This window comes from Spodoptera frugiperda, chromosome 2 (genome assembly GCF_023101765.2).
Source record: "Spodoptera frugiperda isolate SF20-4 chromosome 2, AGI-APGP_CSIRO_Sfru_2.0, whole genome shotgun sequence".
NCBI lineage: Eukaryota > Metazoa > Arthropoda > Insecta > Lepidoptera > Noctuidae > Spodoptera > Spodoptera frugiperda.
This window is the reverse complement of record NC_064213.1, coordinates 10763450-10791280: the sequence shown is the minus strand read 5'-3', so window position 1 is coordinate 10791280 and position 27831 is coordinate 10763450. Positions and strand designations below refer to the sequence as shown.

At 45.6% G+C, this 27831-nt stretch overlaps 5 protein-coding genes across 8 annotated transcripts in view; 2 read left to right on the top strand and 3 right to left on the bottom strand.

The window, feature by feature from the left end:
• Positions 1-165: 165 nt before the first annotated feature.
• LOC118269102 (GATOR complex protein WDR24) lies at positions 166-9565 on the bottom strand. Its single transcript, XM_050699172.1, is given in 17 exon segments — positions 166-1036; positions 1038-1169; positions 1240-1342; positions 1412-1581; positions 1889-2028; positions 2101-2289; positions 2392-2537; positions 2724-2860; positions 2944-3160; positions 4850-5031; positions 5181-5340; positions 6058-6149; positions 7517-7730; positions 8035-8141; positions 8618-8733; positions 9015-9131; positions 9214-9565. Coding segments are annotated over 17 exon segments (2490 nt in total). The 5' UTR covers positions 9314-9565; the 3' UTR covers positions 166-868.
• A 256-nt stretch (positions 9566-9821) lies between these two features.
• Positions 9822-16860, top strand: LOC118269198 (ubiquitin carboxyl-terminal hydrolase 30 homolog). The gene is made up of 9 exons (XM_035584182.2): positions 9822-10275; positions 10883-11055; positions 11173-11359; positions 11507-11676; positions 11848-11935; positions 12188-12336; positions 12442-12573; positions 12789-12976; positions 13106-16860. Exons 1-9 carry the CDS (start codon positions 10005-10007, stop codon positions 13239-13241), a joined length of 1494 nt encoding a protein of 497 aa, XP_035440075.2. The 5' UTR covers positions 9822-10004; the 3' UTR covers positions 13242-16860.
• A 225-nt stretch (positions 16861-17085) lies between these two features.
• On the bottom strand, positions 17086-18120 carry LOC118269199 (eukaryotic translation initiation factor 6). The gene has a single exon (XM_035584183.2). It carries the CDS (start codon positions 17989-17991, stop codon positions 17254-17256), a length of 738 nt encoding a protein of 245 aa, XP_035440076.2. The 5' UTR covers positions 17992-18120; the 3' UTR covers positions 17086-17253.
• Positions 18121-18461: 341 nt separating this feature from the next.
• LOC118269195 (E3 ubiquitin-protein ligase MARCHF2) lies at positions 18462-21624 on the top strand. 4 transcript variants are annotated; one of them, XM_035584177.2, is made up of 8 exons: positions 18462-18777; positions 18988-19101; positions 19207-19303; positions 19716-19780; positions 19936-20165; positions 20318-20538; positions 20740-20991; positions 21241-21624. In XM_035584177.2, the coding sequence occupies exons 1-7, from the start codon at positions 18595-18597 to the stop codon at positions 20988-20990; spliced, it is 1161 nt and encodes a 386-aa protein (XP_035440070.1). In that variant the 5' UTR covers positions 18462-18594; the 3' UTR covers position 20991; positions 21241-21624. The 4 variants fall into 4 exon arrangements, with proteins under 4 accessions (XP_035440070.1, XP_035440072.1, XP_035440068.1 ...); XM_035584175.2 differs by having other exon boundaries at positions 18464-18777; positions 19629-19780; XM_035584178.2 differs by having other exon boundaries at positions 18506-18530; positions 19629-19780.
• An 814-nt stretch (positions 21625-22438) lies between these two features.
• Positions 22439-27831, bottom strand: part of LOC118269196 (titin) — an 81660-nt gene continuing 76267 nt past the window's right edge. Inside the window, 5 exon segments of the mRNA XM_050699089.1 lie at positions 22439-23280; positions 23403-23554; positions 24661-24799; positions 25355-25448; positions 25539-25631. Coding sequence (XP_050555046.1) covers positions 23157-23280; positions 23403-23554; positions 24661-24799; positions 25355-25448; positions 25539-25631 — 602 coding nt within the window. The 3' untranslated portion in view covers positions 22439-23156.

Genomic DNA, 27831 nt, shown 5'->3' with positions numbered 1-27831 from the left:
CTTTTATAAGATATAGTTAATTCTCAAAGTGATCACACATCCACTAGGTCCTTTTTGCTCTCGCGTGTCCTGAGGCTACCTCGCCAAACCAGCTTATACATAGTTACTCGATTATTATGAATATTTCTGTAAATAATAATTTATTATGATAATGTAATAAAACAATTGTGTAAAAAAGTATCGTTTTATTATTTATTTTATTCAATTATAAAAATATACAAGATTATCATTAAATCAGTCTATGAATACACATTGATTCTTGTCATTCGTAACTATTTACATTAAAACAAAAATATAAACATATCAACATCACAAAATACGCGTATATAAAGGCATCGCTTATTGGTACACCTTCTTTAAAACATTGTACATAATTAAACATTTGCAGAAATTATTCTTAATAGATAAATATATTTTGAAAAATTAAGTACTACAGGTAATGTATGAGTATGTTCACTATGGTACGTATTGTTTGTCATTGTTGAAGAAGCTGTCTTTTTATAAGAATCCTCCGACCTATTGATTAAAATTAGAGATTGTGTCGTGATTTTAGTTAACTGTTTAGTTTAACTGGCATAAAGATTGAAAATAGTTTGTATCACATGTTATTCATTGCTAGCAGGTCTTTATAATAACGACTAGAGATCGACTAGGCGTTACAATACATTCAACTGATTTTACAAACTGGACGTAACTCGGATACAGAGGCGCTCACATGAGGTAATATTTCTTGTGATTATTCATGATCGTAACAAATGATTATACGTTTGTTCTTAAAGATTAGTATGTAGGAACGAGATGCGATCGCAGTGGCGGGCAGCTATGCGTAGATGGCGCGCGCAGCGGTCCCGCGAGCTGGCAACTGGCGTCAGGCGAGCTGGCAGCGGTGCGCGCAGCCGGCGGGGCACAGCTGGTGGCGCTGCAGCCAGGCGCGCATGTGCTGCAGGTGCCCGCCGTGGCCGCAGCCCTGGCACCACGCGTACAGCCCGCGCACCACGCGCCGGCACACCGCGCACACGGCCGCGCCCCCGCGCCCGCGCCGCCCGCGCCCCCGCGCAGTCGCAGGCGGCGCGCCTCCAGCGGCGCCCGCAGCGCCCGCAGCACAGCGCCACGCTGGTGGACTGCTGCGACACCACCCACACCGAGCTGATCCACGCACTGCGCACCACCTGCGGGGAGGGGGGACTCAGTACTCGCGCACTAGCTACATATACCCAGCACACAGTCCGCGGCACGTACCTCGGTGGCGATGTTCCAGAGCTTGTGTCGCTGCAGCAGCTCGATGTAGCCGAGCAGCCAGTGCTCCTGCAGGCTCTCCTCGATGTACGGGAACAGGTCGCTCCTGTACACACACGACATATACAGCTGGTGTCTAGCTACCTGATACTACGTCCACTGGGTGGCAATGTACCTGTGATCCTGCAACACCAGCATCACTACGGCTGGAGTCTGTACGTCCCCCAGGTCCGCGTGCTGGCGCAGTGCCGCGGCCAGCAGTGGGGCCACGTCCAGCTGTGGGCTGCGATTGTCGCCCACTCGGATGGCCAACCCACCATCGCAACCCTCCCCACCTTCCTCCATCTGATATATCACAAAATATTGTTACAACGACACTATCTCGACAACTAACATCGTTGAACATATCGAACATTGAATGAACTATTAATAGTTAGGAGATCGATCGTAAGTACAATCGACTAATGCGAAACATGACCCACTTTGACAGCAAATCGTTAGACACCGTCAAAACAATACAGATCAGAGATCGTTATCATTGAAAATGTAGATTGACGCTAATGTGGACTTTATGGTAAATTGGGATAATTATGTTAACATTATTCAAAGTTCAAAAAGGTAACAATATGTAGTTAGGTTATGAACAACTCACGTGCATGTTGCTGTGATGGTGGTACCCGGAGTGGTCGAGGTTGGGCGGCGCGGTGCAGGCCGAGCCGCTGGACCCGCTGGAGCCGCTGCCCGGGGACGAGCTGCCGCCCGGGGACGTGCCGCCGCCACTGCGGGGGACTACTGCACGGACATTCATTAACACTACCTGTACTCCGGCCGATAACGACTGTGTAAAACAAAACCTCCACTGACCTGTGTGATCCTTGTCATCATGTCGCAGTGTGTGCGGGGGCGCGGTGGGCGCGGGTGTAGTGTGCGCCCCCAGTGCGTGCGGGGGCGGGGGCGCGCTGCGGAGAGGGAAGGCCTCCTCTGGTAGAGTCCAGTCTGCTGCGTCTACATCTACGTAGTGAGCTGATGCGGCCGACACCCAGCCTGTGTTTTCTGCACCATCATAAGTAATTAGGACGATTTCGATGTGAATAGGTAACAAAATAATACGTTTCATGACATCTGGGAGTAAGTGTAGTGCGAATGTCGGCTCACCATCGTCTAGCGAGCGCGCGTGCTTGGAGGGCTTGCTGGGCGGGATGTAGATACTGAGCGTGGGCTTGCCCAGCACCCCGCTGTTGTGGAACTGTGTCTCCGCCCACTCCTCCACTTCCTCCAGCGGCTCCTCCTCTACTGCGCTACTGGAGAATGCAGTACGAGGTTAATAAGACGCCCCGGGTATTGACATTCAATTGGTTGTATGATAGGATTAATTCGATACAGTGTAAGTATAACTGTTGAATTAAAGAAATGGCAAAATTTAACAATAAGTAACATAAGCAAGTAGAATGCACAGTGAAGTTTATGTATGGCGCGTTGCGACTTACTTGTAGGTGTGCGTGTAGGGCGGCAGTGGCGGGGGCTCGGGGCGCGGGGGCTCCTTGCTGCGGGGGGGCGCCGGGCTGCCGCGCCCCGCCGCGCGCGCCTCGTACACGCAGCGCACCACCTCCCACACGTGGCTCACCTGCACGGTGTGTTACCACACGTTACTCAATCGCATCAAAAGTTAATTGTACAAGTTCGCAATACACAGGATAGAGCACGCACCATGTGTCGGTTGTTGGCCCGCGCGACGTTGGCGTTATGTTCCGCGAGCACGTGCGGGGGCGCGCCCCGCATGCGGTAGTGGGCGGCGCACTGCAGCAGCGCGTTGTGGGGGGGCGCGCTGTAGCGGAGCAGGGTGGACGACGCGCCCCCGGGGAAGGCGCGCTCCAGGGCGGCCTGCGCCCCCGCCGACAGAGACCCCGCCGTCGGCTGCTTGCGACTGTGGACACATCACGCACATGTTGTAATTGCCACAAACGATGTATTCTCTGCATTATGGGTCACGAGTGAAGGGTGTCGCCAGTACAGCGTATATAAAGTGTAGTGTATAGTTACCCGAGGCCGGGCAGGTGCCGCTCGGCGGGCGCGGGGCGGCAGCGCGCGGGCAGCGCGGGCAGCGGGCGCTCGGGCGCGGCGTGCGCCAGTACAGCGTATATAAAGTGTAGTGTATAGTTACCCGAGGCCGGGCAGGTGCCGCTCGGCGGGCGCGGGGCGGCAGCGCGCGGGCAGCGCGGGCAGCGGGCGCTCGGGCGCGGCGTGCGCCAGTACAGCGTATATAAAGTGTAGTGTATAGTTACCCGAGGCCGGGCAGGTGCCGCTCGGCGGGCGCGGGGCGGCAGCGCGCGGGCAGCGCGGGCAGCGGGCGCTCGGGCGCGGCGTGCGCCAGTACAGCGTATATAAAGTGTAGTGTATAGTTACCCGAGGCCGGGCAGGTGCCGCTCGGCGGGCGCGGGGCGGCAGCGCGCGGGCAGCGCGGGCAGCGGGCGCTCGGGCGCGGCGTGCGCCAGTACAGCGTATATAAAGTGTAGTGTATAGTTACCCGAGGCCGGGCAGGTGCCGCTCGGCGGGCGCGGGGCGGCAGCGCGCGGGCAGCGCGGGCAGCGGGCGCTCGGGCGCGGCGTGCGCCAGTACAGCGTATATAAAGTGTAGTGTATAGTTACCCGAGGCCGGGCAGGTGCCGCTCGGCGGGCGCGGGGCGGCAGCGCGCGGGCAGCGCGGGCAGCGGGCGCTCGGGCGCGGCGTGCGCCAGTACAGCGTATATAAAGTGTAGTGTATAGTTACCCGAGGCCGGGCAGGTGCCGCTCGGCGGGCGCGGGGCGGCAGCGCGCGGGCAGCGCGGGCAGCGGGCGCTCGGGCGCGGCGTGCGCCAGTACAGCGTATATAAAGTGTAGTGTATAGTTACCCGAGGCCGGGCAGGTGCCGCTCGGCGGGCGCGGGGCGGCAGCGCGCGGGCAGCGCGGGCAGCGGGCGCTCGGGCGCGGCGTGCGCCAGTACAGCGTATATAAAGTGTAGTGTATAGTTACCCGAGGCCGGGCAGGTGCCGCTCGGCGGGCGCGGGGCGGCAGCGCGCGGGCAGCGCGGGCAGCGGGCGCTCGGGCGCGGCGTGCGCCAGTACAGCGTATATAAAGTGTAGTGTATAGTTACCCGAGGCCGGGCAGGTGCCGCTCGGCGGGCGCGGGGCGGCAGCGCGCGGGCAGCGCGGGCAGCGGGCGCTCGGGCGCGGCGTGCGCCAGTACAGCGTATATAAAGTGTAGTGTATAGTTACCCGAGGCCGGGCAGGTGCCGCTCGGCGGGCGCGGGGCGGCAGCGCGCGGGCAGCGCGGGCAGCGGGCGCTCGGGCGCGGCGTGCGCCAGTACAGCGTATATAAAGTGTAGTGTATAGTTACCCGAGGCCGGGCAGGTGCCGCTCGGCGGGCGCGGGGCGGCAGCGCGCGGGCAGCGCGGGCAGCGGGCGCTCGGGCGCGGCGTGCGCCAGTACAGCGTATATAAAGTGTAGTGTATAGTTACCCGAGGCCGGGCAGGTGCCGCTCGGCGGGCGCGGGGCGGCAGCGCGCGGGCAGCGCGGGCAGCGGGCGCTCGGGCGCGGCGTGCGCCAGTACAGCGTATATAAAGTGTAGTGTATAGTTACCCGAGGCCGGGCAGGTGCCGCTCGGCGGGCGCGGGGCGGCAGCGCGCGGGCAGCGCGGGCAGCGGGCGCTCGGGCGCGGCGTGCGCCAGGTCCCCGCGCGCCGACACGCACACGCCGTGCGGGTTGGCCCACAGCACGGGGTGCGCCGCCTCGCTGAACCGGTGCCGGTACAGGCTGCAGTCCTGCAACACACGCTATAACTCTCCAGCCCCAATACACCGGCATCGCCCTCACTACTCGAGTATTACGAGTATCCATGGGTGACGCCGATTGCTCCTCTATATACACATATAGACATTCCAGAGCTCTCGAAAGACAGCCAAGTACAGACCCTGCTAGTGGACAGGAAGGTGTGTGGGTCGGCGAGCCACGCGATGGCGGTGGTGACGTCCCGGTGCTCCGCGAAGGTGGCCAGCGGCACGTGGGGGCGGCGCACGTCCCACACGTGGACCGCGCAGTCCAGCACTAGCGCACACGACGCTACCTGGTACCTGGGGGGAGGGGGGCACGTCATATTACATACTTATAAAAAACTTCCTTGTACTCTTACTCTTGTACCTTACTTGATGATTGTTTAAATAAATTCAAAATGCCAGATATTTTTATCTCTCTAGCAAGACCTCTAAAGTAGGTCAGGATTCAGGAAGCCTACTGTAGATAAATATTTGTTCGTATATGACAATTAAACCAGATTACAGTAGAAGCTCCTTATTCGCGCTTCCTTCATTCGCGTTTTCACTATTCGCGGATTGAAAAAATGCGATCCAATTCCTATATTCGCGGTCTAAGATTTCTTTATTCGCGGATCGAATCGAAATATCGGTGCGTAACCTAAAAAATACATTCGCTATCCTTTGTCAACGCGTCAGTAGAAGGATAAAAAAATAAAATAGACTTTATTACAACTACGTCTAGATTGTGACTTCTGCCTAAACCTAGTGTGACCTAAACCTGATGATAATAATATTATCATCAGGCAATTTTTCAATTTTTTTATCTACTATTTGCATTACTATTTGCATATATAACCCCATACAAATTACCATTCCATATTCACGGTTTCTGTATTCGCGGCATATTTACGGAACGCATACCCCGCGAATAAAGAGCTTCTACTGTATAATCAAACTAACGTGCCTTATTAGTGTAGAGGCAGGTCATAAAAAGAATACAAACTAAATAATTTTTTATATTTTTTTTCAACATACGTTTTCTGCGGCCTCCACTTGACATGTCCGACAGATGCTATGGTGTAGATGGTGTGCTCCAAATTCGGCTTTCTGTCAATGGTGTCCCACACCTGCATTATATTAAGGGATATTTAATTTTTCTATTCAATAAATATTGTTTGTGCCTTTCGATAATAGATGATGCCAATGGCGAGTTAAGTCCAGTCAGCCATTTATTTACCGACAAAAGTTTAGTATAACTTACTACACTTTAAATAATGTTCAGATATACTTTACTTTAGCTGAAAAAGAATTATCAAAAAGTATTTATTACATGTCACGTCACAAATCATTTAATTATGTTCAGCAGATAGAAAACATGTATATAGAAATATATGTATAGTAAGCAACAAATTTCCCAGCGCAGTCTTTGCGATTGTTGCGGTGATGTAAGTGCTCCATATCTGTACACGCGCCGCCAGATAACGTCCAGACTAGACGCATTCATTGCCTAATTAAGTATTTAAGTGTGCACTACTGCGTTAGGGCTACTACGGCATTTAGACAATCTTGTACAAAGTATATTTATATAAAGACATTTATTTCAATTAGAGGCTAATTCACTTCTACATGCAACATATTTAAATATGACTTGTAGCATACAAGTTAGTGAACTGCAGATTCATTTATAAGTTTTTACAGTTCATCCGTGATCATGGCGCTTGCAACAGTGCCGAAATATCGGAAACTCACAAAGACTAATAAACATAGTAAAATCCCGTTTCAAGTTCTAATGATATTGCAAATTCATTTATTCGTATTTACATTGAATGTGAATTGTTTGTTTTACCAATATTCATGATATTTAAATACCTACATGTCGCATCGTTAGTACAATTGTATGAAAGACTAAACTTGAAGTACATACACAGAGTTATATTATTTACTTATTGTAAATATGTTTCGATATGCAACCATAGCTGCAGCGCACGATGATGTAAGTGATGTAAGAGGAGAGTAACATTACAATAACTGCGTGACTAGAAGTAAACTGTTGACATCTGTACACCGGCCGCGGCCGCGATAACTGGCGACCCACTTGTTTATCTAATGGACTGTGATAGTCAAACAGACATAACCTTTGTTAATACCGTCTAGGTACGTAGATGTACCTGTTGTTCATAATTGAAGCAACAAATTAGTATTTTTTTAAACCTAACGTGATTTGTTTGTTGTCTGGCTTGTTATTTCGTTATACTGAATTCTGTTTTTGTTGTCTTGCGTTCAGAAAACTCAATAACTAGATAGAATTTGTGCCCATTTGTCTTCCATTACCAATGTTTATGTATTAGGCTTGAAAGTTGTGTATAAGGAAGAAGATTTCTGTAAACAAGTCGATCAATTTTCTTAATTATTTTCGATGAACTTTCAACCTTATTTTCTTTATAATATTATTTCGTAATAGAGTTATATAATACAGCTACATAATAAACGTCACCTTTATAGTTTTATCCCTGGAAGCAGTAGCGAGCCAGGGCTGCTCAGGGTGCCAGTCGCATGCGAAGACAGGTCCGGAGTGCGCCGTGAACTGCATGAGGCAGCGCTCGTGGCGGCGCACGTCCCACAGCTGCACGTTGCCGTTCTCCGACACCGCCGCGAACGTGTGCGCCTGGTGCGGGCTGAACTGCACGTCGCGGATCGATTCTGTGTTGCTGTTACCAATTATAAGACCAAGAAGGAATTAGATATAACAACATAAATTGAGACATATCAATTAATATTTATCAGTCTTGTTGTATAGGTAAGGTAACATGTGGCTCTTAATTAAGTTTTAAAGCCAGTTGCAAGGTTTTTTTCATATTTCCCAAAAAAGAGAGAAATAATAGTTCCAGACACACGAAAAATACATTAGGCTTTGCAGAGAGTTTCGAAATAAAACAACAAGAAAGATTGTTTTCATGTTTAGAGTAGTCATTCTACAAAATGATTCAGTAATAGTTGAGCTCAGTGCCGTACCTTATGAATGTCCTGGCGACTTCCTTCATGCGCAGGTCGAAGCACTTCATCATGCCATCTTGTGAGCCGGATATCAGCAGTGCTGGCTCTGTCAGGTGGAAGCTCACCTGGATATCAAGACATGATATTGTGTATGTCAGTTAGAGCTGCCCGTGTGACATGCAATACTTAGTTTTCACTAGTTATGATTATTTATGGTATAGTGCAGTGTTGGTAACAATGTGTGAAATATGCAAACATCCTATCAAATACTGCTGGGCACTAGTTGTGACTTGACTAATCACAGGTCAGTGTCCTGAATTCAGTGCTTATCTACAAAAAAATTTGCTTAAAATAGAATTTAGGTAATTAAAATGTTTATCACATAATTGTTTTTTTTTTATTTCAATAGAGTAATGAAGGAAATCCACCATTGGAGGTGATGGTTCAGTCAGTTTGCATAGACAACACATAAAGTCATTATCAACTGTCCAATTACAGTATTCGATTTTCAACTTTATTACTTAGTGGTACAGTCCAAATTCTCTTGCTGTTCAGATCTCTCAGAATAAGCCTATGTTCACATAGTCTAATAAAGTAGTACCTTGTTAACAGTCCTCTTATGGTCAGAGAAGACATGTTCCTGCTTGGAGCGGCCAGAGCGGCCGAGGTTCCACACCACTACCGCTCCATTGGTGGCTGCAGTTGCGAGGGTGTTCTCTGCAGGATCATAATTATTCATTGTGGTTTAAACACATATTACGAACATTGAAGATAAACAAAATATTTAAATATTAAACTCCTTTCCCTAAAAGTAAACTAATTTACCTGATTTCAAAAACTACATAAGCACTCAAAGTGCTTATCAGGTGTTGATAGCAAAATCATTGTATTTACTGGTACAATTAAGTAAATTTAAATATTTGCAGAAATTAACGATTGTAGTGTGATCAGACACTTGCTAGAATATGAGAAAGTTGATTAGATTCAATATAACTCACCTTCAATAGTACTCCAGGCAACATCAATGGATGAAAAATTCAAATTTAAATTTTTCCCAACTCTCAAGTTACAAACTTCGGAGAAATCATTTTCTCCGATTGAAAACACTTTGAATACTGAAACAAAAGGTGGAATAGATAAAACTAGCACAAGTATTTTGAAATAACAAAGCTAAGTAACGGAATTTCAAAAAGTTACCATTGCGTCCAGCAATCACAACTTGTGAACAATCTTTATTGAGAGCCAATGCGTTTGCCGGCCCCTCCTGGGACACGCATATTGTATTTGACGGTATCATTATTAATAAACTGTATATCAAATCTATCAAATCAATATATCAAACTGTACAACGCACAAACAATTCACATGATCAATATTAAAAAATCTGAGAAATCTACACGGTCTAAAAAACACAAATGTGATAAGGATTTGAATCATTATATTTGTCTACAGAATAAAATTATAACAATTATGTTTACTATTAATGTTTTGAGTTTTTTGAGGTTGCTTGTCAACTACAATACAACAACACATGAAATGAAAGAAACATGAATTGGTTGTCTTGACAGCGTCAGATATGTAACTGTCAAATTCGCATCATGGATTATGGTCCATTTCTGTAATTTCTTTGGCATTCAATGCTAGTTATTTTGAAAATAAAAATAGAACTTGCGCATAAAATGCACAAAAATGTAAATTTATACTTTTTTGAATAGCTAAGGTACTTTACAATCTAACTTGAGATTTTAAATCAAATCTAAAAAACAATGATTGTACTTTTTTGAATCTGCGCAATCAAATATTCAATTAAAAAATTAAAGTGTCAGATTTTGGACGTCAACTGGAGGTTTTCATTTTCCATGGATTTTTTCTAAAAAAAAACGGAATAACAGCGTGTTAGTCGCATAAATAATTTCGATAATGTTCTGAACACATACAACTGTTATTATGTGAAGCAAAGTGAGAGTATCACTCATACATTTTGGACGATGGATAGTGGAGACAGGATTTTGGTGGCCGCGGGGCTCACCGCCGCTGTAGTTGTCGGGGCCTTCGTTCTGTGGGGTCCCGGTGGGGCTCCGAAGGTGCGCAAGAGACGCGGACAGATTGCTGGCCTGCAGAACCTGGGAAGGACTTGCTTCCTCAACACACTGCTACAGGCACTCGCCGCCTGTCCCACTTTCATCGAATGGCTCAAAAAGTATGCAAAGGCTGATGGCCACAACAGTATGATCACTACATTGTATACAGTCATTGAAGGTAATTATTGAACCATAATGTAATACCCATTTCGACAATGTTCCAGTATGTACATGTGTTATCTAAACTACTAAATTATTAACATGAAATATTAGATCTATTAAAAGTCCTTTGTGTTTTTAATCCCAAACAAAGCATAAATAAAATATAGGGTCTGTCATGTCCTCTGGTGAATACCATTGGTGGTAATAACATGAACTATCAAATTCAACTACCTAGGTAGATGATGATTACATTTGACCAGGGCTAGAAAGGATGTTGTATACATATAAACTGACTCCATGGAGAGAGTAGTCCACAGTTGAAACTAAACATTCTATTGTTTCTTGAATGTTTCTCAAATTGAAGCATGTACCTGTTGCTTGAATGTTCTGTTACATAAAGCAGAACTAGTGTTTTGTTACATAATAACATGATTTATTATAAAAGTAGGAAAGTTTTCAAAATGTACTGATGGTAGTCAATATACAACATAACTAAACAACAGACTTGTAATTGATTTATAAATTAGTAAAGGAAATTGTGTTAGTGGTGTAGGTAAGAGTATGTTGATCCTTGTTCAACAGTTTTATTGGTGTTGTTTCACACATCTTGTATTTCCACACAGTTGTAAATGGCACACATGAGTCTGCCCGAGGCACCCCGGTGTGTCCGCTGGGAGTCCTGCAGGCGCTGCGTGCTGCCGGGTGGGTGGTGCCCGCAGACCAGCAGGATGCACATGAACTGTTGCATGTGTTATTGTCCTGTATCGAGGAGGAGACCACTAGCATGTCTAAAAAGGTATGTTGAACAACACTTTGCTGAACACTAAGCAAACAACTCCTGTTAGATGTATTTAGTTGTAAATTATTTTTTTCTTGCATTTATCCGTACAATGAGTGGCGTGTCTGTCCCCAGCCGGGCTGCTTGTCGGACGCGCTGGGTCTAGGCGGGAGTCGAGCGTGGTCAGCGCTGGCGTCGCCCGCCTCACCCCCCGCGGCCCCGCACCCGCTGCGCGCTGACTCCACGCCCCCCACCCCATCCGCGCTCTCCATAAGGCCTGCGTCGGCAGCACCTGCTGACGAGCCAGACCTTATTGAGCCAGGTAATATGGTCTCTCCTGACCGTTTCTAATGTCCATTAAACAGATGTTTCTCAATAATCTTTCCACAGATAAACAACTTGTTGTGAACCTAGATTACAATTAAGCTATATAATGTGTAATAATGAATTTATTTCATTCATATTTTAGAGCCAATGATGGAGCCCCCTCGTCTGACCAAGGGTGTGTCTCGTTCGCTGTGCCACCTGAGCTCGGTGGGGCGGCGCTGGGTGACGCCGGCGGTGGCTCGGCCTCCCCCCGCGCCCCCTTTCCGCGGTACCCTCGCCTCACGGTTGCAGTGCACTGTCTGCTCACACAAGGTAACAGATGACACTCCCACAGGTTCTATACTGAATTAACCATGGAGCCGGAGTATTTTCTTCACTAGAATTCACTAATTGCTTTGGATGCAAGCTTACCCCAAGATAAATGTTAAATTGTACTGTATATGGGTATAACTATACAATGATACAATGGTGTTGCTCCCGCAGAGTCCGATCCGATACGATAAGTTTGACAGTATCTCACTGTCCATGGCCAACGCGAGTATTGGTGTCAACGGCGCCTACAGCCTCGCCGGTGAGTTGCTTTGTGTTAATATGTCACTCGTCGGACTAATGTCATACGAGGAAATAATAAAGCCGCTCTTATCAAACAGATAATGGAAGTTAACAATCGTAATATATAGATGTACTAATACATCTGATAATGATAAATCCTATTTTTAAGTTAGTAAAGACAAAGTTTCAATAATTGTAAAAACAATGCTAAACTAAGTTAGAAAGTGACAGCCCTCGATGACAAGTAGTTGCAACAACTGTGCCCCGCCAGGTTTGCTCCGCGCGTTCACTGCGCCGGAGATGGTGAAGGGCGTGCGGTGCAGCAAGTGTTGCCCCGACCCCGCCAACCCCGCCGACCCCGCCCAGCCCGCCCCCGCCGGGGCATACACCAAGCACATACGGACTGTCAGCTTCGGGAAGGTATGCATCTACTGGCTACATCTATTTTGAACTCTAGCTGTATGTGTAGCTACAGTTAACATTGAACTTATAGTGAGTAATAATATATTTGTGGATTCCCTCCAGCTGCCTTACTGCCTGTGCCTGCACATCGGGCGCGTGGAGTGGCTGGGCGGGGCGCTGAACAAGCGCGGGGAGTTCGTCGCCTTCCCCGAGACACTCAACATGGCGCCCTACTCCGCCGTGCAGCAGCCCAAGGTACGTATCCTCAGTCATAACTTGCTATGTTATAATGTTACATTACATTGAAAGTGTAGTTAACTTTCTTTCATAAAGGAGTCACTTTATTGTTCTTCTTTATATGAACAGTTTTAAACAAGTTGGTGATTCATAATGTATGTACTATTTGATGGACAATTCAGCATGTGCTCCCAGCCTGACATGAGGATGAATGTGTTTGTGTTTGTGTTCAGCAAGTGGACCTGCTGTCCCTGGTGGGCGAGGGCCGGCTGCGCGCGGGGCTGTCGGTGCTGGCGGCGGAGGGCGGCGGCGGCGAGGCGGCCGCGCTGTACCGGCTCAGCGCCGCCGTGCTGCACGTGGGGGGGCCGCGCTCCGGGCACTTCGCCACCTACCGACGCGGGAACGGGTTCGAGGCCAAGAGGTACAATTACAAATGTTATAGCATTGTGACATGATATTATCAGATAATGAAGTACACCCTACTTCTCTTAATAAACAACTTTATTTTCAGTTAAGTTAGTAGCACATAATATTTGTAAACACTCTCCAGATGGTGGTACACATCGGACACTCTGGTACACGAGGTGTCCCTGCAGGAGGTGCTGCGGTGCTCGGCCTACATGTTGTTCTACGAGCGCGTGCGGGAGCCCGCCATGACTGCCTCGGCCAACTCCCACCACTTCTAGGCCACGCACGCGAGCCCGGACCCCAGGGTATCAGGAATATCGAAGTTTTCACCGGGCCCGGCCACTACCAGACCTTCTAATCTGGATATGTATATCCTGAAGTTGGACGATGCAGTCGCAGAGTCCAGCACATGATGCTTAGATCCTCATTTTCGAGATATTATAGCTTCCGCCTTCACTGCAACTACACCGCACCTTCGTTACGTAGTGGTATCTACTGTGTGTAGTTTAAACATATTTCCAAAACTACGCGGCAACTGGTCTGTAGTAACGGTAGGCAGTAAAGATTTTAAAAATCACATTGTTATCATCTATTTGCTCTGAGCTCGCAGCACGCGCAAGGAAGCTGTCACGGAAATGAGATCTTTGTCGTCATTTCAACATTAAAATAAAACTTTATTAAAAAGTTAAACTTTGAAAATTTTGGCTGTGCCCTAATCAATTTTACGGAATTCACTCGTAATTTAACGTAACTTTAACCACATAAAGCTCACATTTGATTGAAATCAGTATTAGTTATAAGTCTGTTTTTCGAATTCAAATGTAACATTGTACCTGTGTGGGCAGGTACAGTGGCGAGAATATCATGAACTATGTTCCTCTGCCAATTGGAATATATTGGAGTTGTCCAAAGAAAATGTGTATTTACAGTAAATTATAATAAATCAACACTTCAAGCTTTTGTGTGAAGATCTCATATTGTCATATCCAAGTATACATTTATAAACATTATTACTATCTTGTAACTCTCCCGTAACCCACGAGTCGTGTACTCCATTAACCCATACAATTGTTTCTCGTACATTATGTACTTAGTCTCGCACAACGACGCTACATATCTAAACCCTTGATGTAATTATGTGACGGTAATGACTTTGGGACATTAGTGGTATATAAACTATGTATTTATCAATCAGTAATATAATCATGGAACACTATTCTTAGTGCATTAAGAAAATAGCTATAAAACTTGTCACTTTTCATGTATTTTATAATGTACAACTTCCTCGAATATTAAACCTAAATAAATAAATATGTATCAGTTGTACTATGCAACTATTAAAGATAGGGCAGTCTGTCCCAAGTCCAAGTCAACATTGTCGACTGTAGACCGCAGGGTGCTGGGATAACAACAAATACTTTCTTCTCGAGATTGCTTTTGGTGGAAAACAAGTACGATGGTATTTGCTGTATTCAAAATTCCCGTCCTCAATATACAAAGCTGCAAATAAAATTGTAGTCGTTTAAATAATCAGTATGTCATTGATAGAAATGTTCTTACTTCCTATGTACCGCCCAGCACGCTGCAGTCTCTTGAAACCTTTTATCTTTACGCAGAGTCTATTTTTCCACTCGCACCGCCACTTGTTTTCGGCGGGAATTTAACGTTTTTGTACAAATCTACACGAGTTAGAGCTACATCGGTAAATAGCACTTTCTTCCTATAATATCGTAGGCGTTGCGTAGGAGCTTGCGTATAGAGCCTGCGTCAGTAGGTAATACTGAAATGTACCTACTTGTGAAATGACTGGCTACAGCCACGACGACGTTTAGTCCACCTTTGTATAGATATTCTGTGAAACTTTGCTCCTGAGGAAGGATAATGGAACGGTGTACTGCTACTAATTGAAAGCTATTCTATTTAAATATGTACTAGGTCATAGTCCATACAATAAAGTAAATTCTCTAGAAACTACAAAACTAACTAACTTGTGATCTTGTTGTGATGTTTCAACACTTGCGTGCCATCGTTTGAGTGATATTACTAGCTCTCGCTTCTCACTGAGTATTTATAATGGTAACATACATATATCGGGTTATTTTTCTATTCGTCTCTGTCAAATTGAACTCGAACTTGCCAAGACAAACTGTTTTAATAGTAATTGTATCGATGTTACATGGCCGGTAAACTACTCCTCCGATAATTTCGTCTCGACTTATCATGACTTTACATAATTCTATCGTTTATTTAATCGCCCGCGATTACAGATAACACTCCGAAATAAGAATGACTAGATAACGAACCTCATCTTCACTTTATTGCAACATATTAAGTAAAACTATTGTAAAGCTTTCCTTTTCCCTTTTTATTCAGAGTTGTGTTGACTCGTATTGATATGCGGCTTGATGAAAGTTTGATGGCTGTTAATCCAAACTCTTTTACTATTTGACTGCTTAGTTGTGTGAAGTAACATAATATAACTGTCTTGTAATTTTGTCGTCCAATCTTTGATGTAACTTAGTATTAGATGAAGTGATCTTTCTTACTGAGCATTTTTCTCACTACGCGGTAGGTCCCAAACAATACTCGCGCTGAGATCCATGACGTACCGCAAACTGATCATGTACTTACTGATGCATTTATTTTTTACTCTAAACGACTTGTCCACTCGTGTCCTTCCTGTATATACTTATAATGTTATTGTAATGATTCTCTTTAAAATCTAATTTTCTAATTACTTATAACACTCGTTTTGTAAATTAACATTTTTGGAGGCTAAAGTCCACTTGTGGCGATTTTTGAGTAGTGGTGAGAAAGTGGAGGGAACATTGGTGCCTAAACTGTGGCCATATGTGACAATGACTGAGCAGCGTTGCCATTTGTACCGTTATCGCATAAAACTAGCTTTAGACGTTATTTATTTATGTTTTGACGAATGTAGGCTCGATGCGGTTCTTTGGTGCAGTAATACTTGGTGGTCGATATTAGTTGCCATATTTTAAAGATTTATTGTACTTTAGAACACGCTTTTAATTTATGGACGTCGTGCTACGCGCTACACAAATTCATGTTTTATGCAACGTGATAAAAATTGTAAATATTATAAAAATTATATTTGTGTATATTTTACAAATACTTCAACAGCAGACAAAGCTTTGTGTTGATGTAAAATATTTGAAAGTGAATTTATGATTGTTGTTGAAATTAGTTGCAATGTGCGCTTTAGTACTAGGAACTGTTTTGAGCCCACTCGGTATGAGTCATACTTTATAATATTTCAGTTTAGTGTAAGATGTTGTGCAATCATAATACAATATTTCGCAACAATATTTACTTGCATGGATTGTCTTCATTTAGTTACAATGTTAAGAAAATGAATCAGGTTATTCACAGGTTTTTCAACATCTGAAGACATCCATGTAGTAATTAGAAAGTTGTCCAAGAACTTCTTTTAATCAAAGTCCTGCTACTCGAAGCAGTGTATTCCGACCAATGTTGCACAATGTAATATTGCACAACATATAAAATAAAAGTATGGAGACTCTAACCTGAGTGAATCAGTTCATTGAAATTTATTGTTTGAGCTTCAGGGCTTTGACTATATAGTGTACTGGGAAATATATGTCATTCTGTGAGAAATGAATAAATGTTTAATAAATAGCACTATAGTGATATTTTCTTATATTTCCCGAGTACACTACACTTGTTTAGTCAGAATTGTTAGAGAATTATGTAAACTTATGTTGAAGTTTAACTTTAGGATATTGCTTGGCATAATATTTTGTTACGGTTTAGTTAGTGTTGGCAACCATTGAACTTCCAGAGACATGTGGCAACTGTAGATAGAATGGATTGTATCTAACAAAATGTTTATAAATAAAATGTATTATAAGTGGCCTTGTGTTACTGTTATTGAAGCACATCCCCTTCCTAAGTACATACACAGCTATTTCACTTGTTTACCCAACTGTAGTTTCTACAGGTCGAGGTTTTGCAGTAAATTACCTATTTAATAATCAATTTGTAATGGGTTACCAGATTTTCTAATAAGACCATCAATGTGCTTGTGTTAATTAAAAAAATAATGTGTATTAACTGAAAAGGCAAGAATCAAAGAATATATATTATTCAAAATTTATTTTCTTATGTTTACAAATTAAACAGAGAACATTAATTTCAAGGCTCATTGGTTTGGTATGAAATCTGATCAATGAGATAATTTCTGTGCACAGTGGGTCGGAAATTACACAAATAATATCACAAACAGTCTGGTCTACAAATAATTCGATGTTAGGACATGCTGTCAATGAGGGATGCTCTCATAGTTGATGTGATGGCTGTGGGCTTGGCATCGTTCAGCTTGAATACACTTTCTATAACTGAGATTTCTGTTGATGTTGTGTCTAAGCCACAGAATGCGCACCAATCGTTGACCACCATCCCTGCAGCAATGACGTCACTACCTCTGTTCACTGTGCCCGCCACCAATGGTACTTGCAGCAGAGATGACAATTCATCCTGGTCTTGAATTGTGGTCTTGGGATGAACGAGCCCGCCTCGATTACTGAGCGCAGCGTACGAGCCGACTAAAACATTGCCTGCGACTGTTTGTCTGAACACTTCCACATCCAGTGTGTCTGCGAGTATTTCCTCTGTGTCTCGGTCTAGGTCTGGGTGCACGAGCGCCACATAGTCGTTGCAAGCGATCACGTTCCCGAGTGCACTGAGTCGCTCCTCCACCCGCTGCACTTTGACGGCGTCCGGTAAACTGTTTCTAATATGTTGCAACTCTGTGTCTGTTGTCGATGAAGGCACCAGAAGTCCATTTTTGTTTCCAACCGTCATACGGCCAATGATTCTGCACCCTGCAATGCTCACATGCACCACGGGTATGGTTTCAGACAATTCTGCCTCGAACACGCTGTAAAAGTTTTCCGATCCACCGATTGCGACAAGGCAATAGGAATTTGTCAATTTACTGAACACTCCTACTTCATTATTATTTTCAAATTGGACGCGGACTGCCATGATTTTGTCTAGTACGAACTTTTCTTGTAATTACAAAGTATTTCACAACAATTGAGCTTCACGTGGAGAAACGAAAAAATACGGATATCTTCGATTTATGGTTACATTTACGTCACTTTGACAAGTGAATTACGATTTTATTTATCTTTTTGTGTTACATTCATTTACAACTATTTTCAACATTATAGAACACCGTCTCTGTCACTCGTACGGCAAATACCGTATTATGATCTAATGCTGTCTTTTTCTTTCTTCGTTAAGTTACAGATGTGATCTATGTAGGTACGGGAAACGGAACGCTGTTTGTGGTTTTTATGAGTAGTGGGGTTGCCTATAGATGTGTTCGAAATTTTAAAAAGTTTCTTAACGAAGCGTTCTGAATAATAAAATTATTATAGTCAGAAACAAGGGTCAGAAATCACAATAATCTTATTTGAAATAACTATTTAAAAAAATAAACATATTTGTAATATTGACAAAATCCATGAGTTCTGCCATCCCTGACATGACCTGTTAAAGTTAAAAATGGATGAAATTATGTAATTTATTGTTTCGTTATTACAAAATTAAAAGTACGATTATGATTCGCGATGAAGATGAAAGATGCGTAAATTAGTAACATTCAATTTAACTGATTGCAATGATACGGAGTTCCCAAGTGATGTTATTCACAACTTGAGGCAGGCTGTGCTTGTTCCAATTGCTTACAAGCCGAAGATCCAGCAAGCTTTGCAAAGAGTCGATTTTCAATACCATAGAACTTGTAGTTACTCGAATCTCTTGCGGGTACATAATTGTGTTTAGTTTGATATACGTTAACGTTTCATTAAAGTTATAGTCATGTATTGCCTTTTAGAAAACTAGTAGGTATTTGTTAGAGTAGCAAAGTTTGTTTGTACAGATTGCTATACATATAGCTACTTACGAGATCGTTATTCTTTAAAGCTACATTTTTACCACATATTTTCATCAAAAATATTATGGTTTATCATTCAGGAGTGTAATGTCGGCGAAGGGGAGACCCTGTTAATGTTCTGGGGCTACGAACGCTCAGACAGCAGGGTTACTATGAGCATGTCCACCTCTAGCTGCTCCTCGTTGCACACACCGGTAATCAGCGCCTTTCTTTTAGTGACACACGTAGAATAGTAACTTGGAATACCTTTCTTAGCTACTCGTTCATGTGTGTTGTTTTGTCATCCTCACGGTCTCCAGACAAATACGACTAGCAGCCAGAGAGATAAGGAACTGCGTTCCACCGCCCAACAGACTGATATAAGTTGTCGGTACTCCCCCGGCATCTCTTCACCAGGTAACTTGCAGCTTGTGCTTCATATAACTTTACCGTGTGTTTAATTAAATTATTACAATGTAAAAACTGCCTAATTGTGTACAACTGACTTATTGATTTAGTGATCGCAAATGCGATCGGGCAAAGTATTAAGGGGGGACATTAGCACAGTGTTCGATTTTGTATGGCAATATAGGCTACCTTTGGTTTGAAGATTAAAAATTGTCATATTAAGAATAAAAACATGTAGGTAGATATAATAGAAACAAGGGAGGTACTAGGTACAACTTTAATTAATCACAAAGTTGAATCAGATTATAGGAATGTATGATAATACGTATTGTAGCGAATCCGAATGACACGGAGGAACAGCGTCAGATGCGCGCACGCATCGCAGACTCACTGACGTTCTCTTCTCCCGCATCGTCTCTAGTGCAACCAGCGGGCCGCTCCATGTCCATCCTCAGCTCCGTCTGCGCGTTGCTGCTCAATAAACAGGTACAGCTGCATTCCAATCACGTGCTACTCCGTTTATAACTCCCTTAGACTTAGACTTTTATAGTACCTAGCTAGACATTTACTTTTTAGCAGGTATGTGTCTTGTGTATGGTTAGGAAAAGTGGACAATAGAGTTTGGCTTGCACTGTGGTTAGGGCTCGCAAGCCGCGAAGGAGGTGTCGAGCTTCACGGGCAGCTTGCGCTCCGACAACATCTGCCGCATCTGCTTCGGCGGCGAGTCTGCCGAGCGCCTGGTGCGGCCATGTTCCTGCCGGGGCACCATCGCCGCCGTGCACCGCTCCTGTCTGGAGCGCTGGCTGCTGCAGGCTGCCACGTCCTACTGCGAGCTGTGCAGGCATCACTACATTGTCACCAGAAGTCACAAGTGAGTTGCTCACGTTTTTATAATAGACGTTTGCTCTCGGTTTGTCTTTAGTCTATGTAAGTCCATTCCATAAAGATGCTTTTACTTATTTTTGTGGATTTTGGTAGTTTAATAAAAACCTTCGGGAGTCTATTACAAGTACTTCGGTCCAGATGGTCATGGATGCGGTCCATGGCAGAGTGGGCGATGTCCGGACGCGGACGTGCGCTGGCGGCAGACGTGTGGCGCGCGCTGGCGTTGGGCACGGCCAGCGTGCTGGGCACGGCGCGCGCGCTGCACGCCTGCGACGCCGTGCTACAGGCCGGAGCGCGCAGGGGCGGGGGCGCAGCACTCGCTGCCAATCTCTTTTCCTCGTTACTCATTGGAGTTATTGGTGAGAGCCGACAAAGCTAGAAGTACCATATTCAGACAGTTTATCTATCATCATCTATCATATATCTACGTTTATTTTGAACAGAGACCAACAATCACGTTACATAACTATTAATGAGACGCAGATTTTGTTTTATGGGATGATATCTCATTGTCTCAGATGCACCATAATCACTGCTGGGTCTTTCCATGGTCACACCAGGCGCGCTTAACGGGCTGCTGACGACGTGGATGCTGCTAAAGATCCAGGAGCACCAGCTGTCGTGGCAGGCGTGGCGCGACAGCACGCTGCACGTGCACGTCACGCTGGCGGACGAGGAGAGCACGCTCACCCCGCACCCCTCGGACGCCACGGTGGTGGGCGACGAAGATGGAAACGCCACCGCCGACAGGAGCACTAATGTCGCTGATCCTTTTATGGTTGCACTACCGTACAATCTGCCCGACCCATGAAGTTAGTATGGTTTGATCCTCGACTTTTCGTTTACAGTCTCTATTTTACTACATAAGTACTATATGTTTGCTGCATCAATATGAATGCATGGCAGACTTAGTTACCCACTAAATATGTTAGATACTTAGGTAATACGGCTTGGGTCGTGGCTGGCAGCACCCGCCGTGGGGTTGGCACCTCGGCTCCGCGGGTCGTTGAGCGAGTAAGTTGTATATTGTGTTTAATTAAATAATATTGTTTTGTTCGCAGGTATCTGCATACACGTTACGTTACAAAAAAATCAAGTATTATTTTCGGTTAAATTAAATTGTTGTCTGGAGGCACGGCAGTGGGCCGCCAAGTTAATTACTTTGCAGCAACTATGACATTTTCGTTTTTGAGTTTCACGCTGACTACCGGCGCTTGTTTTATAATTCTAATGGGTTTGGTAATATTACGGCATATCAGAGACGCGAACCCCATCACTAAGTAACTCTAATGTAAGACTGTAAGGTGTGACATCTAGGCCAACATGTGACTTCCTGAGGCGTGCGTGGCGGGCCCAGCCACCGGGGCACGGGGGCGCCACGCCTGCTTCGTCCAATACAAGTCACTGTAGCTCTGGTTTTCATCAAATAAATATTTTTGAAGTTACTTTACATTTTTGTTGATTTTCTTTGAACTTTATTTTCTTTACTTACGTCACCTAGGTATATGAACTACTTTACTACTATACCTAGGTGTACTCACACTCCTCAATGTGCTCTTTCTAATGTTACTGATAAAAATATATCACCTAATAAATATAACCTTAACGGCTTTTGACAACAATATGATGATGACGTTAAAAGTGGTTGAAATGATCATAAGGTGTTGTATCGAGTGATATTAGAGAGAGCGCTATTGTGCTGGAGATATGTACCTATCTTATGAGCTCATGCTTGTGATAAACATTATGACTTAAACACCTACTAACTTTAATACCTACCAGAAATCTTTGAATAACTTAATTTTTGTAGTATTCAGTCGCATTTAGGGCTGGCGCTCACTACCGGCTCGGTACGGCATTGCAGGCCATGCCGTACCGTGAAAAACCCGTTGCTTTTTGTTGTTTGTTGCGTAGCACAGTATCTTGATTATTTTAACTTATTTGCCATGGCAAAGGATTTCAACACTAATCAAGTTATTTTGAATCTTATTCAATTCAATTCAATTAATCTTTATTATCAGGCTACTTTGACCCATAGATAAATACCTTAAGGACTAACATACATATTATTATACGCTCATCTTATTTTAATGACTTTAGAGTTCTAGTTACTTTATTCCGATACCATAACGGCCGGCAGTGAGCGCCGGCCCTAAGATGGTACATATGTCATTGTGGTCAGCTCTACATAATTACCTTCCAAAATGTTTCCTTCTGAAAAATGGTGCTGCGAATAAATTTGTAAATAACACACAAATATTTTGTTAATCAATATTTATTTCATTATCAATATAAATTAACATAATAATCATATAATAATATCAAATTTCATAAAATCAGTAGCGAATACATGAAGCCGCTGTTATTATTAATATCAAATTCATAAAATATGTTAAATAATCGTGAAACAGTATGTACACTGATAAACAAGGATACTACTCTCTTATGTGGATATATAAGTGCAAGCGATCCTCAGCAGTGCGGAACTACGCTACGACCTACCAGTAGTCGCTCGGTATATAAATGTTAGTTCAACTTACAAGCTAACGTAGAAAAAATCACATCTTGAGATAATAGTAAATAGGAGGACTGTATCGAGACAGCGCTTGGAGATACGAGTTGGGCGGACACTGACACATAAACATTTATAACAAACGAACAAATCAACAACATACGCTCTTTGGATTTATATAACACACTTCGTACGAACTATTTGTGACTACAGCGCTCTACTACTCGGCGCCGGCGCCTGAACCCCCGCGGCGGGAACACCGTCTACTGTCAGCACGCTGCCTTCGCACCGGGTGGACCGGGCCAGCTGACAGGTACTCTCGACTAAATCACTGAAGCCTTCTAAAAATAATCGCCAGCTTAGACTACGAGGCAGTCTAATCAATTACCCCTCGAGGCTCCACAACGTCTGCAGTGACAGTACACGGTGTTCCCGTCTCGCGTGAGAGCGACCAACAGGTGGCGGTCAGTCCTGGTCCTTGAACCGGCGGTAGATGGACTGCACGTATGTGAACACACACTTCCAGTCCGGCTTGCGCATGGCCACCATGTCGTCCACGTCTAGCAGGGGGTAGATGCCCGCCTTCTCACTGGAAACAAGCGGAACAATAATTAGTGGTTGACAAATGTATGCTATTAGGTATCTGTGTATTTTCTTATAACCAGGAATCGGTTATTCAGGTTTATAGGTATATTAGGTATGGGTACTCACTCGGCAATTTTGAAGGCGAGCGTAAAGTTGTGTCGGCGTTTCTCAGGCGAGAGCTTGGAGTAGTCGAAGGCGTCAGGCAGGAAGTGGTGCACCAGCGCGCAGAACGCCAGCCCGTCCGCCCAACTCGTGGAGAAGTTCTCCAGCTTCACATTCTGGACAAACGCATCACATGTTATACTACGCTCATGTTGGGGAAGGATTTTGGGAAGTAGCATTTTCATGAATCCTTATGGTTGCACTTGTTGTTTCAAAATCAAAATAGAAAGCGTACCGCCAAGTCTTTTAAAACTCATCCCCTTTATTGGTGCAAATAAAATGTACGTAATTAACACTCAGTGTAAAATATTATATTTAATTATACATGTTGGGATTTAAGGGTACTGTGCGGCTAAGTACTAGGTACGCTTGTGCGGTCGGCTAAATGCTATCTACAAAGTGCGGTTCCAGAGTACATTATATATTAGGCACAACGTGTTCGAGTTCACCCATTTTATTTACAGTCCACACTCACACTAATCTGGGCGTTTATATCTAAAGTTAAATACACAAAACCATGCATATTGTTGAACGATCGTATTCACACTCCAACGAACGTGGCTGTGTTACAATAAACTCACAAACCCATGCTTTAATCAACTCTATATTCAGTTGCTCGAGTAATTAGTTTACCTTGTGGTCGGCTGTTACACAATCCAAACAAATATGTCGGTATTATTCCCAATAAATTGTTGGACTTAAAATGAACAAATTGTAGATTACGTTATGGATAGTTTGGAACCAAAGTAATATAATTTGGTTGTCATGTGACCAATGAATACATAAACAAAGTAGTAAATAGATAACACAACGTAGGTACATATAAATATATACAGAACAGAATACAGAGAAGTAGCAGCCAAAGTGAAGCGATAAGAGAAGCGTGGAGTATGAGTGGTAGTGACGTCATCAACGTGTGTGTTAATGCCAGATGCGCGTGCGCAGCGTACGCTAACAACATGCTACAACTCGATAACGCGGTTAAGTCCGTTTAGTCCGAAGGGCCTGATGTTAAGGCAGATGCAAATTTTGTGAAATGGTCTCCCGCGCGGCATGATCACCGCCTCCGAATGTTGTCAAAATATGCATTTGCCTGTAGCAGCCGCATCCATAACCTCCCCAATACGTGTACTAGCACTAGGAATGTTTACTTGCACAGTGTGTTATGTTACGCAGTGGGGGTGTTGCGTGCGGACGGAGGAGCGGGAGGTGTGGAGTGTACCTCGTAGTCCCGGGTCTTGTCGCGACACCACTGCAGCAATCGTTCTTTAATAGTGACGGCGCTGGCTTGCAGCGCGGGGTCCGTGAACTTGAAGTAAGGCTGCGCCGGAGAGCCCGGGCTCTGCGGGGTCTTGGGCGAGCTACAACCGGGCACGCATGTTAGTCACCGAGCCTCATCTAGCTGCGACCGGGCGTTAGTGGTCGACGCAAACTATTAGTTCGTGTGTCACATCGTGTGCTACGGAACGCGTGTGCTGTTGTATTAATGGGGGCGCTGGTTATTTACAAGACGCGTGCTGATGTCAACTAGATGTCAAGCTATCAGCCGAGCTTCCTCATGGACGACAACTGAACGTTCTCATGGCAGGGTAAGTACACACGTGCGATTATTGACAGAGGCCTCGTATGTACTTAGCCTTATGCTTCTCAGAAAAAAATGATTATCGTATTAAGCATCTAATATACATGTTATATGCATATCATTAACTTGTATATTTACTTGTATCTAATCCTTATTCGTATCCACAGATATGGCTGCCAAAATAAATAAAATATATTGCATTACATTACGTATGAAGCGAAAGGATCTTATACATAAAATATAGTATTTGAATGGTATGGAGTTTCAAGTATCGGTCGTAATATTGTATGGAGTCTTGATATTCATCAGTTTAGTATGGAAGGACGATACTTACTTGGGACTGTTTGTTGAGTTTTGTTTTTCGAGTTGCCGGAACTTGGCGAAGGGCGACACGGGCTTGGGCGCCGGCCTGGTCATACTCTCTATCACTGCAATGTCAATGGTGCACGGTTAAAACAAGCTGCTTGTTGTTGAATTATAATTGATGAACAGAGGATTGTAGTTGCAAGCCATCCTACCTTTAGATGTCTTAACGGTGGTGGTGCTACTACTAACAGTTTTTTCTGACGAGTTCCTCCTCACGCTCGATGTCACAGTTACTTCCTCTTCCTCTGCAAATAAAATGTCCTCGTTAGTGGCTTGAAGCTGGCAGACATGCACAGAAATCTAACACTAACTCGAACACTTGGAAAACAACCAGCAAGACAATACAACAATAACCTATAAGCTATTAGTCAAATAACACGGTTACAGGGCGCTATGAAGATGGTACGGAGGTTACGAGCACATATGTACATCGACGTGATAGCGCGGGCGCAGGGCCGGAGGGGGCCGGGGGGGCATGCGGGGCGGGCACAAGCACAGACCCACACACACACGACTCACGCGCGTCTCGCTCGTCTCTCGCTCCTAACTAGTGGAATGTTGCGACGCTACGCTACGCGAGCGCCGACACCAGGTCCTCGAAAGCGTCCTCCGTGTTGCTCTCGTCCAGGAACTGCAGCTCCGACACCGTGGGCATGGTGCGGCTGCGGCCCAGCGAGTACGGCTGCGGCGGCGCGTACGACTGGCGCAGCGCGCGCGTGCGCGAGCTGGCCGCCGGCGTCGCGCGCGCCGCGCCCGGCTGCGGCTGCTGCCCAGAGAAATACGCCTCCACTGTTCGCTTCTTTTCGGTTATTTCCTCACGCGCTATTCCACCCTCATACAACTTGGGTACAGCCAGGAGGTGCATGGATTTGGCACGAGCGACTACGCGACGCGGCGAGGCTGACTTGGGGCTGGCTACCATTTGATGCCACGAGCCAGATCTGCTAAGCGGGTTGGAGCCGAGGCTACCAGCCGACTCGCTTGACAGGACAGACTCGCGGGACGCGGCCAGACCACCAGGGGAGTGGGGAGCGTGCGGGGAGGCGGGCGCGAGCAGGGGGGAGCGGCCGGTATTTACAGGGGCCCGTACCTGGGACCTAGCTGTTTCGCGTTTTTTCCTTTCGATCTGGTTGATGACATCGTTTTTCGGAGACGAGAATTTGTCTAGTGCTCCGCGCAGACTGTCAGCAGCCGAACCACGACGACCCTCGTCGTTGCGCGTGCGCACGCCAGTGGTGATAGTAGCCGCGCCGCGCACTGGGCCACGCATCACACGAGTCACCACACTGTCGTGCTCTGTGGTCACACCTTCGTCGACACCGTTCGTGTATGGCACGTCACCATTCTGGTACGCGTGGGGTGACTCTGTGATGTTGGTGGCTCGTGGTGAGTATGGACTGGTGGGTGCGCGGCCCTGTAGCGGTGACGCACCGTTGCGGTGTCTGTCTGTATCGTTTGTGACTACATCTGGTAGGTAGTCCACTTTATGGGCGCGAGCTTTCTCTATATCCGGAGTACGCTGCAGTGGGACAAAGGTAGAGATACCATTGGATGGTGTATAATCAGTAATAGTATAGCCCGGTGGCGCGGGCGGCTTTCGCTCCATGGGGTCACTGTGGCCATTCGTGATTGCTTCGCGCCGGTTCTTTTCACGAATCTGTTTTTCATAAAATTCAATTTGCAATTTCTGTGCATCGACCTTAGGTAAATATGCATCTTGCGGTGGAAGCTTTGTGTCGTCTGCTTTCCGCACGAGTTCCGGAGCAGAGAGGTCGTTCTGGCTAGGTATTGTCTTCACCGGATAGCTTTGTATTTGTGGGGGCGCGTGAGTCTGCGGTGCAGGCGGGTGGAACGCGGATGGACGTTCTCGGTAGGGTGCGGGCGCCAGGTCAGGCTTGTTCGTCTCGAACTTAGTAGCGGCTATGCCAACCACCCTCCTTGGCTTGTCAGCGTCTGCAGCCCACGGTTTACTGGGCGCAGGAGGGCTTGGGGCAATAGGCCCTGGATTTACCGGGAACGCGGGTGTGTGATCGACTGGAGGGGAAGTAACGTTCATGACGGATGGGGGGCTCCATATGTAAGCGGGAGCAGCTGTTGGTGACGTCACTTTAGTTGGTGGCTTGAACGCGGACATAGGCGCGTGAGAAAATTGATTGACGGGTATGGGCCTCGCCACGAATGGTTTGACAACCAGTGGTTTTGTTGGGGACTGCGGCACAGGCGGGTGAGGCGGTGGCGCAATTGGTGTAGTCATAACTGGCGCTGGCGCTGGAGGTAGTATTGGCGCAGAAGTCGGCGCCGCGATGGGCGCAGGTCGGTGGGTAGGCAACGACACAGGCGCAGTCGCTGGTGCAGGTGGCTGCTGCACTTGTCGCGGGATATGGACACGCATTGGTTCCCTCCGTTCGTTCACCCACGGGGGCTTAACTATGTCATTATTATTTG

Bases quoted from the DNA above. Each gene is read 5' to 3' on its own strand.
- LOC118269198 (XM_035584182.2), top strand. From the start codon at position 10,005: ATGGATAGTGGAGACAGGATTTTGGTGGCCGCGGGGCTCACCGCCGCT. The intron at 12,574-12,788 runs GTACGTATCCTC...GTTTGTGTTCAG, and splicing joins CCGCCGTGCAGCAGCCCAAG to CAAGTGGACCTGCTGTCCCT. The intron at 12,977-13,105 runs GTACAATTACAA...AACACTCTCCAG, and splicing joins AACGGGTTCGAGGCCAAGAG to ATGGTGGTACACATCGGACA.
- LOC118269199 (XM_035584183.2), bottom strand. From the start codon at position 17,991: ATGGCAGTCCGCGTCCAATTTGAAAATAATAATGAAGTAGGAGTGTTC.
- LOC118269195 (XM_035584175.2), top strand. From the start codon at position 18,595: ATGCGTAAATTAGTAACATTCAATTTAACTGATTGCAATGATACGGAG. The intron at 19,102-19,206 runs GTAATCAGCGCC...CACGGTCTCCAG, and splicing joins GCTCCTCGTTGCACACACCG to ACAAATACGACTAGCAGCCA. The intron at 19,304-19,628 runs GTAACTTGCAGC...TACGTATTGTAG, and splicing joins CCCCGGCATCTCTTCACCAG to CGAATCCGAATGACACGGAG.